The 13,890-nt window shown below is 45.0% G+C and overlaps 1 protein-coding gene across 2 annotated transcripts in view; it reads right to left on the bottom strand.

The window, feature by feature from the left end:
• ano1a (anoctamin 1, calcium activated chloride channel a) overlaps positions 1-13,890 on the bottom strand; it is an 82,581-nt gene that overhangs the window by 51,001 nt on the left and 17,690 nt on the right. For both annotated transcript variants that reach the window (XM_033991248.2, XM_055232311.1), the window contains exon 3: positions 1,602-1,946. In XM_033991248.2, coding sequence (XP_033847139.1) covers positions 1,602-1,946 — 345 coding nt within the window. The remainder of the gene's footprint in view (positions 1-1,601; positions 1,947-13,890) is intronic.

The following is a 13,890-nucleotide window of genomic DNA, read 5'->3' as shown; positions in this document are numbered from 1 at the left end:
CTCACTTAAAGACGCCAACAGTGTGGGCAAAGTGCAGGTCAGGTCAGAACTAAGATCTGCAGCTCTGACTCTGACCACACAATCAAAGGAGGATAATGAGTCAAACTGTACAAACGCAGCACCACGTCTGTTATAATAATATGGCTCAGTGTTCACCACATTAAGTGTGTTCTGACACATTTTCTTTCCCATATTCTTCTGATAACATCACCCATAGTTTATTCCTCTCTGCAGACCCCGGGATAAGCCCCGCCCCCTCAGCTATAATCTCCTGGCACCTCTGGTCAGATAAATTCTGCTGCCCAAACCATCAGAGATGAGGCTCAGACCAGGCTCTGCTTCACTCAAACCACGATGACACCAGCCACTTACAGGTAAGAGCTGTGAAAATGTGAACCTGGGATGCCATTATCTGCCATAAACTGAGAAAACACCACATTATAAAGGGCTATTTTGGATTTATTACAAACTGCTTTTAATTGTAGGATCTGACAGCCCAAAGTTCCTTCTCATTAAGTTATCATATAATTATAAAAAAAAAATAATTAAATTTATGTAAAATGTTGTTGTAATGGTGACTAAATCTATATTTGATTATTAGTAAAAACATTTGGATCATCTGAAGACATGTTTATGAAATATTTCATTTAAAAATCGTTCAAATACACGTTGATTATCATCCTCGAACATGGACGTGACTTGAATCAGAATCGTGTCCATGCTGTGCCCATATGCTGCACACGCGCCGCCCCACGCCCTGGCCACACGCCCTGGCCCCACGCCCCGGCCCCACGCCCCGGCCCCACGCCCCGGCCCCACGCCCCGGCCCCACGCCCCGGCCCCACGCCCCGGCCCCACGCTCCGCCCCACGCGTTTTGAATTTGAATTACATTTTTGACTACATTTTTTTGGTTTATAAAGTTTATAAATATATTGCATTATGCATTTTATTCTCATTTGTTTCTTCATTTGATTAGCCTTTATCAAGGACAATCCTTTAGTCCATCATACCCATGAGCCACATGTGAATCCAGCCGTTTGCTCCGCCTACTTTCTACAGGCGTCCAATCAAGCACGAGCATATGAAAAGTAAATAATGACAACACGTGTAAAGCAGCACAGGAGAAGTATGTCCCTGACAAACAGCGAGAGCAGCCAATCAGAGTAGAGAACAAATCACAGAAAGAGAAATACAGGCGTGCTCAGAATGTCACAACTGAATCAATATTATTCCATAGCAGTTCAGTTACATTTCCACTTAAAATAGTTTAAGACAGTGATTCCCAATTCTAATTTTCAACAAAAAACACATAACTTGACAAGACAAAACATAAACAAATGATATGAATGTTTGGCCGCTTATGACAGTTTAACTAAAATGTCCAAGTCTTTCAACATGCACCAAATGTAGATAGTTATAGCACATTTACTATGGGTTTTTCACATTCAATTTGACAATAATTAACAGTATTGGTGCATCCCAGCCCACTTAAAGCACCCACTTAGGATCAAAACTGACTTAGCTTTAAAGAAACAATTGATCAGATGTTTTTGGTTTTTTTTACCATACAGTCTACTATACTTATCAAAGAGTTACTGACCAGCTCCTCCTTCTCCAGCTCCAGGCCGGTCTCCCGGAGGTTCTGCTCAAACTCGTCCCTCTTGAACCTCTTGTCGTCCTCGTGGTAGTCGTGCGGTTGTTCCTGTGCGGCCAGCTCTGGATCCTCTTTGGGCTGGAGGGGCGCACGGCTGCTCCTCATGCTCAGACTGCGCCGGAGCCTCCGGATGAAGTTGCCCTCCCCAAACTTGTTGGAGTGACGCTGAGCGCTGGCGGGTTTGGGGATGTGGTAGGCCAGGACGTAGTCCACGCGTCTATGGCCATCCGACATGTACGGGCCCAGGGACGGGCGAGGGGAGCCGTCCTCAGCGTACAGAGTCTTCATGGGCTGGAGGGACACATAACGAGAGACTGTTACAGACCTAATCCACCAGTGCTGGGCTCGTGCCCATTTCAGAACCAGTTCTACCTCAACCAGTTACAGCAAAAAGTAGAGGAAGCAGTTAGGAGAAAAACAAACAAGTGCTAACTGCTAATCGATTGTGCTGCGCTGGAGCCTCTATATGATGGAAAACCGAGCTGACACAGAACCAGCACCGGAACCAGCACCGGAACCAGCACCGGAACCAGCTCTGAACCGGCCCAGAAGCAGCACCTTGGTGGAAAAAGGTATAAAGACGCCTATAGACCCTTCAAATGATTGTTAACAGAAAACCTGCGTTCTAAAGGCTGGCCCTGCATTTTCAATGGGAAAGACTAAGCCACTAAACAAGCTCCTGCATTAAATCCACAGAAACTGTTTTCAAGTAACATAAAGCAGATTGGACTCAAGTTTGTGAACGTGTGTTAGGCCCAAACATGTTTAATGTTTAAAGTACCAACATTTCAGGTATCACACGACTTGTGACAAAAACCCAGAATATATCCCCACTCCACGAATGGGCCTGACTGACAGGTGGACAACCAATCAGAGAAACACACATATATTTGTCCCAAAATGGGTCGATTCCAGTAACTTAACTAAACAGAGTTGAGTGACAAAGACAGAAAATAACACAGAGGATTGAGAACTGCCTGAAAAAGGCTCTGACCCCAAACATCACACTGTGGTGACTCAAAATAAAATAACTGGAGCTCCAAAGAACTGCTGTGCGGATCTATTTTCTTTCTGGACCCAGCACACAGGCTCAACGGTTTCTGGATGTGCGTGTCTCTGTCTGCTCACTATTGCATAATATTATATCACGTAGAAGAGCACCAGCCCTGTAAAACCCGAGAGGCAGTGCAGCTTCAGAGAGTGAGCACCGCTCAGCTCAAAAAGGGGTAAAGATTCACATTTCAAAACAAAAATCAAATGGCAGTGAGGGACTCAGACCTCTTGTGTATATGGGGTGTGCGGCTGCATTCAGAAAGTTCACTGACTCGACAGGCAAATATTGACATTTCAACAGAATAAACATGATTTTCACTTCAGGCTGCAGTGATAATAACAGGAGGGACATCACACAAGGAGAGCTTCATATGAGAGGTCACATCTACTCCTGTCACACATCCATCATCTGTGGTCACACTGTACTGGCCTAACGAGGCTGAACACGGTCCAAGTTACACCACAAGAAAACAATGTGCACATCAGCTCAACACTGCAGCATGTAAGCTGGTGTGCCCGGGTGACATGCCTGGAGCAAACGGCATTAATAAAATATAGTGTGTATCGACCTAAATGCACAGAATTTAACTTCATATAAATGTTGAATGGAAAGTTATGATGAAATTAAATTAAAAATAAGGATCCTAAATAGCTGTTTCTTTTACCTTTTAGGATTAAATATACTGTAGAATTCACTGTGTGTTGTTTTGCTTGATTATTTCTGTATCTGGGACTAAGTTATTTGAAAATCCATCCATCCATGTTCTTCCTCTTATCCAGGGCCGGGTCACGTAGGCAGCAGTCTAAACAGGGACCAGACGTCCCTCACCCCAGACATGTCCTCCAGCTCCTCCAGTGGGACCCCAAGGTGTTCCTAGGCCAGTTGATAGACATAGTCCCTCCAGTGTGTCCTGGGTCTTCCCCGGGGCCTCCTCCCAGTGGGACAGGCCCAAAACACCTCCCTAGGGAGGCGTCTAGGAGGCATCCTGAGCAGATGCCCGAGCCTCAGCTGCTCCTCTTGAGGATCTACTCCGTGCTCCTCCTGTGCGACTGAGCTTTTCACCCTATCGCTAAGGCAGCGCCCAGCCACCCTCAAACTCATATTGGCCGCTTGTATCCACGATCTTGTCCTTTCAGTCATTACACAGAGCTCATGACCATAGTCGAGGGCAGAACGTACAGTAGATTAACGGTAAATCGAGAGCTTTGCCTTTGGACTCAGCTCCTTCTTCACCACAACAGACGACACAGCGACCGCATCACTGCAGACGCTGATCCACCTGTCAATCTCACGCTCCATCCTTCCCTCACTCGTGAACAAGACCCCAGGATACTTGAACTCCTCCATTTGAGGCAGGACTTTCCACCACCTGCAGAGGGCGCCACCTTTTTCTGGTCAAGAACAAAGGCCTTGGATTTGGAGGAACTGATTCTGATCCCAGACACTTCACACTCGGCTGCAAACCGCCCCAGTGCTGCAGGTCCTGGCTCGAAGAAGCATCAGGACAACATCATCCACAAACAGCAGAGATGAAATTCTGTGGTTCCCGAACCAGACCCCCTCTGGCCCCTGAACCGGACCCCCTCTGGCCCCTGAACTGGACCCCCTCCGGCTCCTGGCTGCACCTAGAAATTCTGTCCATAAAAACAATGAATAGAACTGGTGACAAAGGGCAGACCTGAGTCCAACATTCACCGGGAACAGGTCTGACTCACTGCAGAGACACAGGTCCTGCTCCGGTCATACAGGGACCGGACAGCCCTGAGCAAAGGGCCCCGGACCCCAACAGTTTTCATCAAAAACACTTCAAACTTAGCCAAATAAAATGTGCAATAAAAGGTTTTAGATAAAATGTTGGGGGTCGTCATGGTGACTTTTAAACAAAATGTAAATTTTCGTAAAAATAAAAAAACAAACAATTCTATCTTTCATAAACATTTTCGGATTTGGATGGATCCAGTGAAGCGCACGTGCACATTTCTGAGCTGGATGTAATAACATGAAAATTAGGGCTCTAGCTTTTAAGATCGCTCTATAGCGCCCCCTTCAAATTTAATTTAAAAAAAAATCATAAAGGCCAATCTATTTGTCGTGGATGTGTGAAGGAATTTAGAGACTCCATAATGAGGAACAATGTGACAATGTGTCCCTTCATTCTAACTTTTATCCTTTAGGTGTAAAAAGATTGAAAAATTAAAAATATTATTATTACTATTCATATTATTCCCTTCCACCAACTAAATTGCTCCTGAAAGAAACAAAACATGCTCAAAAACTTTTGAAAATCAGCACAAAACTCAGCACAAAATTAGAGCTCTAGTTATAAATTTTGGCAACATAACGTTGCCAAGAATCTACGCTGCAGGAGGCTCAGTGACGCCCTCTGGAAAATTTAATTACGAGATAGAAGGGGGCGGAGTCATTATTTCATTGCGGGCTCATAAAACTTGGCAGGTTCATAGAGCATCTCCAGATAAAAAGTATATTCTGGCCCCGCCCTAAACCACAGGACTTCGCCCATCTTGAGTCAAACTTGAGACGTTAAAAATCTAGAGCTCGGACTTTAACAAACTTGTCCTAGAGTTTTAATCTAACAGACTCCAAACTAAAGCTGCATCATCAGGACATATCTGGGGTCAAAGGTTGTTAAAATAATTTACATAAGTCTCAGGGTGTGGTGACGAGCTCCTAACGAAGACGCCATTTTGAAAGCATCAAAATCTTTCAAAAATGGTCAGACCTGGATGGTTTTGATAATCTCGACACAATGATGAGTGAATTGAACTTGCATCTAAAAGTGGCTCTCCAGCGCCCCCTTGCAAAGGAATAATGGGATGGAAGAATTTAGTTTATTAGTTTATTTGAAGGGACAGTGTGCAAAAAAAAATTAATAGATGCTTTGCACCAGATTATAGCTGAAGCTAGTTTCCGTATGTAGTTTGTCGTATATAATTTACAATACGTATACAATTTGGTACAGACCTTTAAATCATTCTGAACAAAAAAGCCGATGAAGACCACACCCTGTCCACATCCACATTTACATGGCCACGCCTCAGAAAAATCAATGGGAAGTGAAAAAAATAAAATAAAATGTCGTAACCCAATGAAATTTGGTACACTCATTCTTTATGTGACTCTGATAAAAAAAATTCTATAGGGACCACACCTCCAACGTGAGGGTGCCCATTTTGAATCAAAATATGAAGATATCCAAAATCTAGACCTTGTACTTTAACAAACTTGTCCTAAAGTTTTTATCCAACAAACTCGAAACTGAGGCAGCATAATCAGGACATATCCGGGATCAAATATTGTTAAAAGAGTTTATATAAGTCCCAGAGAGTCATAACGAGCTCTTAACGGAGCGGCCATTTTAAAAGCAAAAAAAAAATCCTGCTGATTCTGCTGAGCTGGACAAAATGATGTGCGGATTAAAATTCTATCTTTAAAAAAAGTCTCTCCAGCGACTCCTGCAAAGTTATAATAAACATTTATCTCCAACATCACACTGTAAATATTGAGTCACATGTCCAGCTCAGGTTGATCTGCAGCTCTAATATTCATCTTGTTGGCATTATTATACAGTCCTCAGAGAACATTTCTTTTGTACATTTTCATAATCCAATTTTTCTGAAAAGTACACAACTAAGCAGCAAAAATAAAACACATAGAAATGACTCATTATTCCAATATGGCCGACTGCCCCAGACCCTGAGGCTGGATACGACCTTGTCCAGTTGCATTTATCCGAGCACAGCTGAGCACAGTGGCTCTGGATTGGGGCTGTTTTTGTGTGCTGATGGTCAGAAAGCTCGGGGCAGCGGTGCAGTATGATGAGGCCGTACACGGCAGAGAGATGGCGGTATGTTCGCTGTCAGGCTCTACTTACACCAACACGGACCTTTACTGTGCACAGACAAAGAAACGCATGACACATGGAAGCAGAAGCTGCCACTGGCTCACACATGTCTGAGAGTCTGGGGTATAAATAGTAAAGATGCAGCCAAGGTCACATACAAGACAGTACTGACATGATAGTCCTCAAACAGAGCTGTGCCCATTTCCCTTTAGGTCAGACGCATCATTCTGAGGTGAAATATCTTAAATATCACGGTAAATTTGGAAGAGAAATCTAGCGATCGACATCGATCTAGTGAAATATAAATTAATTACAAATACATGTCATTAAATGTTTCCACACAACAACTCTCCATAAATATACAAAAACATGACACAAAAATGTACACAGCAACTTGACAATCCTGATTTGCAGGAGTTTCATTCGAGAGTAGCAGCTGATTGTGTGAATTAAAAAAATAAAATAAACCCTGGAGTTTGAGACCCGACCATGGAGACAAGCAGGTACCAGACTTCCACCAGGAAAGTCACAAGCACCTTTATGTAATCAATGGCCTCTAAATCTGTGTCACTGTCATAACCTGCAGAATCTGCAGATTATAAAATAGTTACATAAGGACACACGTGTGTAACCACAGAGCTGTTTGACACACTGAGATATGACACAATGAGATATGACACAAATTTGTGCTCCCTCTGGCACTGCTGGCACTCTGTCAGGTTAATAACCGTGTAAACATTCAAACCACTAATGAGGCTCTCGCTCTCTGTGCTAACCAGCTCCCATAACTGCAGGAAGCAAGTGTGCAGGGTCTGCTATAACGCCCCCTGCTGGAGGGTCAGGGAGCTGCAGGAGGCCCATTGGTTATTGGATCTGCCCCAAACAAACGTAGATCTATTCCCAACAAAAATAACATCAACATTTACTTTACTTTTAAAATTTACTTAATTCTAAAAGTAAAGTAAATTTTATTATATTTATGTTTTTTACTTTATTGAATTGTTTCTGTAATAAACTGTTTGCCTGAGGGTTAAACTGTGAGTAAATGCTCACATGCAGCACGCCAACCGTGGATCCCTAAAAGTTTGGACTTTGGAGCCTAAAATTGTTGTACGTGTCAGATTGGGTTAAAAATAATTCATTAGGACTTGTCCTTGTTTACACAGTGAGAAAAGACCAGTGGCACTAAACCACATGGCTTCATCTGAGCAGGACAACACCACAGTGAGGCTTCATCTGAGCAGGACAACACCACAGTGAGGCTTCATCTGAGCAGGACAACACCACAGTGAGGCTTCATCTGAGCAGGACAACACCACAGTGAGGCTTCATCTGAGCAGGACAACACCACAGTGAGGCTTCATCTGAGCAGGACAACACCACAGTGAGGCTTCATCTGAGCAGGACAACACCACAGTGAGGCTTCATCTGAGCAGCACCGCGGTGAGTAAAACTAATGAAGTTACAGTGCGTTGCTTTCCCAGAGAGTGATAAAATCAGAATGCTGCACGCTGTCTGCATCTAATAATAAAGCATTTTATCTTTCCCATAAGTAAGAGCCATAAACAGTGTGGGATTAACCGAGCTTCCAACTTGTTCTAAAGCAATCTGTTCTAAAGCCGTGCACACACCCGAAAGCAATTCTATAAGAATATTAACAAAGTGCCAGCGGGTTTGTGAGAGACAGGAAGAAGTTATCAAATTTAAATACAGACTTCCTCCTTTTGCGGTTTGGAAATCAGGTCCAGGCTTTAAACCCAACAAGCTGTAAGCTGTGTAAACTGGTCCTCATAATGTGATATATAGAGCAAATATTAGCACAGCCCTCAAATGAGCCAATACAGCTGATTGAGCTGATGCTTACACTGAGCGGCCTGTTTGATGTGACAAACAGCAGGAAATTGTCTGCCGCTTTGTCAACACGAGCTTCATAAACTTCAAGTGGAGAGATTGTTTGGTTCAAAATCAAACACTGTGTCATGGACCTAATATTTACATTTATATTATAATATTTATAAGTCTCTGTGCTGGAATTAAAGATTTAGTCATTTACTGCAATGTTTGTGTGAACCACTGGGCAGGAAGCCTTATCAGAGCGGGTCAGAGGGCGCGGGTCAGAGGGCGCGGGTCAGAGGGCGCGGGTCAGAGGGCGCGGGTCAGAGGGCGCGGGTCAGAGGGCGCGGGTCAGAGGGCGCGGGTCAGAGGGCGCGGGTCAGAGGGCGCGGGTCAGAGGGTGCGGGTCAGAAGGTGCGGGTCAGAGGGTGCGGGTCAGAGGGTGCGGGTCAGAGGGCGCGGGTCAGAAGGTGCGGGTGGGGGGTGTGGGTCAGAGGGTACGGGTCAGAGGGTGTGGGTCAGAGGGTGCGGGTCAGAGGGTGCGGGTCAGAGGGTGCGGGTCAGAGGGCGCGGGTCAGAGGGCGCGGGTCAGAGGGTGCGGGTCAGAAGGTGCGGGTCAGAGGGTGCGGGTCAGAGGGTGCGGGTCAGAGGGCGCGGGTCAGAAGGTGCGGGTGGGGGGTGTGGGTCAGAGGGTGTGGGTCAGAGGGTGCGGGTCAGAGGGTGCGGGTCAGAGGGTGCGGGTCAGAGGGTGCGGGTCAGAGGGTGCGGGTCAGAGGGCGCGGGTCAGAGGGCGCGGGTCAGAAGGTGCGGGTCAGAGGGTGCGGGTCAGAGGGCGCGGGTCAGAGGGCGCGGGTCAGAAGGTGCGGGTGGGGGGGTGTGGGTCAGAGGGTCCTCCAAAGGCATGTGAGGATGTGGTAGGATGTGGTCCAGTTCCAGGATCAATATGGGACATTGCCATCAGCCAAACAGTGGGCACTTTCCTCCTCTAGACCCTCTCCTCCTCTGGACCTTCTCCTCCTCTGGACCCTCTCCTCCTCTGGATCCTCTCCTCCTCTGGATCATCTCCTCCTCTGGACCCTCTCCTCCTCTGGACCCTCTCCTCCTCTGGACCCTCTCCTCCTCTGGATCATCTCCTCCTCTGGATCATCTCCTCCTCTGGACTCTCTCTCCTCCTCTGGACCCTCTCCTCCTCTGGATCCTTTCCTCCTCTGGACCCTCACCTCCTCTGGATCATCTCCTCCTCTGGACCCTCTCCTCCTCTGGATCATCTCCTCCTCTGGATCATCTCCTCCTCTGGACTCTCTCTCCTCCTCTGGACCCTCTCCTCCTCTGGACCTTCTTTCCTCCTCTGGACCCTCTTTCTTCCTCTGGCCCGTGTCTTCTCCTCTGGACCCTCTGTCTTTTCTGGATTCTCTGAAGTTGCTCAAATCAGAACTAAAACTAGACTTGTCATGAGGAGAGTTATCGTCCGTGAACCAGGCAGTGTATTTGTTATTAGCTTTATCTAGAGGATCTGAACATGAGGTCTGTCCATAAACTGAGAGTGGACACACCTGTATGTGTCCTCTACCTGCAGGTTAAGGCTGTGGACACAGGTCTGTCCTTATACTGAGAGTGGACACACCTGTATGTGTCCTCTACCTGCAGGTTAAGGCTGTGGACACAGGTCTGTCCTTATACTGAGAGTGGACACACCTGTATGTGTCCTCTACCTGCAGGTTAAGGCTGTGGACACAGGTCTGTCCTTATACTGAGAGTGGACACACCTGTATGTGTCCTCTACCTGCAGGTTAAGGCTGTGGACACAGGTCTGTCCTTATACTGAGAGTGGACACACCTGTATGTGTCCTCTACCTGCAGGTTAAGGCTGTGGACAGAGGGTCAGACGTGATTGTCGTACATGTTTTAAACGAGGGCAGACTACAGACGAGTTCTTTAAATGTCAGAATCGTGACATTAGAACATGTTGTAAAATATTGAAAGTGCTTGTTCTAGTTTTGCCCTTTGGCTCGTCGCCTCTGACATCTGCATTCGTTCTGACTGTGCTTTGTGCTGGGATAATGACACATATGATTATCCTGCTCCCCGCTGTGGCCATCAGGACGCAGGCGCCGCTTTAAACGCTGCTCGTGCATCCCACAGTGCACTGGGCTCTGAGCGCAGGTGTCACGCAGGTGAGAACACACAGTTACATAATACATGAATACTCAGAGGGAACTGGATTCACAAAATACTGAATTGTCGGTGTTTGAGTGATGTGAGTGTGTGTACATGTTAAGGTACGGCGTATGCCACCAGAGCAGTTTAATGCCTTACTGTGGGGCATTCCAGGCAAAGTTACATAGTGCATCTTTAAACATGTTCAGGATCACTAAAAATGACATATCTGAGGCTAAATGAAGAGTTAGCAGGATTTTCACTCTAACAGTCGAATTAGTGATGTGTCTGAGATATGAGTTATAGATACGTCCTTCCGCCTCTCGCTGTTTGAAAATCAGCCCTTCACTCCCAACTGTCCTTATTATCTTGGCTTTTGTCACCTGATGTTTAACAACAGGTGACTTAGTCAAACCAGTCAGTTTACTAAATATACACAACAGCTGTAACATATTTATATCACCGTGTTTCCTTTAATTGTGCTATATTCACTCAAAACAATGGATTAACAAGTTTTATAAATGTCACTTTCATTTTTGATGCTGTGAGTCAAAAGCCCCTCCCCCTTCAGATTGTTATCACATCGCAATTTACACTAATGAAACTACTGCACATCACATCAGGTTGGAGAAGCTGTAGTATATTGTTTCATATCATGTTTCTGTATATTTATGAAGAATTGTCGTGTAAAAAGAGTTCGAACAGGTCCATGGAGAGATCAGTAAAATACTCGAACCTGCACGGACATGTACAATGTGTGATTGTATGGACACCTACGATCCTAACATTTTTAACTTAACATTATGAATAAATGATATAATTTCATCAAATGTCATCTGAATCGTAGAGGTATTACTGATACAAGAGCATTATTTTGTATTTGGGCTGGCACATTCAGAAAAGCACAGTTTTGCAGCAGTGTGCTCCTCAGACCGGGACAGATGGAGCTCTCAGAGGAGAGCAGAGCAGCAGAGTGAACTAGACACGTTAAAGGAACGTGGATTTATCTTTCAGGTATTTAGTATAAAACTGTACTCTCATCTCTGTTCTAATGTCGTTTCCTCGTCACACACAGACCTGGAGTTGTGTTTTGTTTCATTCTCACATGTTTAACACACAAACTCTGCAGATTTAGACTGAGTTCTTCTCTCAAACAGAAAACACTCTGTTCCACCTTGTGATGTCATCATGTGGTGATACAGGAAGTGCTCCACTGTGTTTTTAAACTCCACATATTTTAGTCCTGGAGTTGCCCATTTCTATTGAACTAAACGTAAAAGGAGCTGTTAACTTGAAAACTACCACTTGATGACATCACAAGGTGGAACAGAGCATTCTGAGCTTTGGAGATGTTACTAACTAATAATAAAGTGACTCAAACATGAATGAAACAAAACACAAGTCCAGGTCTGTTTTTGATGAGGAAACATTAGAACATGGTCTAAACTCACAAGAGTCCACTTTGTGTAATAGAGGACCTTTAAACTATAAAATATGCCATAATATTACATTTGTTCATTGACAATTTCCTCTTCAAAATTGTAGAAATGAGAATGAGAAACAGAAGATTTTATTGCCTCATAACTATGACCAAAAGTAAGATACCAGTGGACAGGGAGTGTCAGAGAAACACTGCACTGAGGGAACGTCCATCTCAGTCCTTATCATCTTGGCCTGTGTCATCAGAGGTAAAACGATGAGAACATGACTCTACAGAAAAGGGCGGAGCAGGGTGGTCTTTCTCAGGAGGAGTCCTTTAGAGCAAACCCTCTGTGCTTTCTCCGTTTGGTTAAAACGGTTCATTCTGTTATAATGTGCAAGTTTTTTCTTCTAAAACGACAAATCTGCTGACTCCTGCATTAGAAAACTCTGATGTCCAATGTGAGCCGACCTCGCCGCAAACGTCATCACAACAAAGCGCCTCATGCTGTAGCGCCCCCTATGGACAGATGCACATCACACTAAAGCGCCTCATGCTGTAGCGCCCCCTATGGACAGATGCACATCACACTAAAGCACCTCATGCTGTAGCGCCCCCTATGGACAGATGCACATCACACTAGAGCAGCACTTTTTTTTCATTTGTACCAAAATGATGACGCGACGCTGCAGAATCCTACGAGTATCAACGATTAAGAAAATAAAACTGGAGAAGGAAGTGCGGACATCACAGTGGGCGTGTCACGGTGGGCGTGTCACAGTGGGCGTGTCACGGTGGACCACGGTGGGCGTGTTACGGTGGGCGTGTCACGGTGGGCGTGTCACGGTGGGTGTGTCACGGTGGGCGTGTCACGGTGGGCGTGTCACGGTGGGCGTGTTACGGTGGGCGTGTCACGGTGGGCGTGTCACGGTGGGCGTGTCACGGTGGGTGTGTCACGGTGGCCGTGTTACGGTGGCCGTGTCACAGTGGACGTCTGTTCCCCCTTGTGATGTCATCAAGTGGTAGTTTTCATATTAACTCCTCCTTTTACCTTTAGTTCAGTCGAGATAAGTGGAAACTCCAGGACTGAAATGATCCAAATGATTCTAGAAATGAAGGTGTGTGAAGTTTAAAAACACAGTGGAGCACTTCCTGTATCACCACATGATGACATCACGAGGTGAGTGTTTTCTTTCAATTTTAGAGAAGAACTCAGCCTAAATTTGCAGACTTTGTGTGTTAAACGTGTAAATGAAACTAAACACATCTCCAGGTCTGTGTGTGATGAGGAAACTTTAAATCAGATCAGAACCGACTGATATGAGACTTTAACTTTCAATATTTTTGTTGCTGCTGCCGAACTTTGAATTTCCTTCTGGATAAGTGGCTGAGTGTGTGTGTGTGTGTGTGTGTGTGTGTGTGTGTGTGTGTGTCTTCAGTCGTTGTAGCGTCTGTTGTGAAACTCTTTGAGGCTCTAAACTTTTTGTTCTGTTGGGGAATGTAGCACATGAGCGGCAAAAGAGAAACAGAAAAAACAGAAGAGTTTATGTGTAACTTTGGAACAGAAAAGTGCACATACAAGTAATAAGGTACGCTCATTTACTTGAGTATTTTTTAAAGGAATAGTGCTTTTCAGAGTACTTTTCTAGAAGCATACTAATGATGCAAAGACATTTATTGCATTCATCCCAAGGGAACAACAGAGAAAAGCCGGAAACTAAAAGTTGATTAGTTTGAATCAATTTAGTGACATTTTTCAAGCTTCTGTAACACAAACCAACCAAGTAAAATAAAACTAAAGCTTTTTACTTTGGATCAGAGCTGGACAACTGAGGGATTACACAGACACAAAAAATAAACCCATTAGGTAGAATATCACACATATTCTGCCATGGTTTTCAAATGAGTT

This window comes from Periophthalmus magnuspinnatus, chromosome 3 (genome assembly GCF_009829125.3).
Source record: "Periophthalmus magnuspinnatus isolate fPerMag1 chromosome 3, fPerMag1.2.pri, whole genome shotgun sequence".
Taxonomy (NCBI): domain Eukaryota; kingdom Metazoa; phylum Chordata; class Actinopteri; order Gobiiformes; family Gobiidae; genus Periophthalmus; species Periophthalmus magnuspinnatus.
This window is presented reverse-complemented; position numbering and strand designations above follow the sequence as displayed.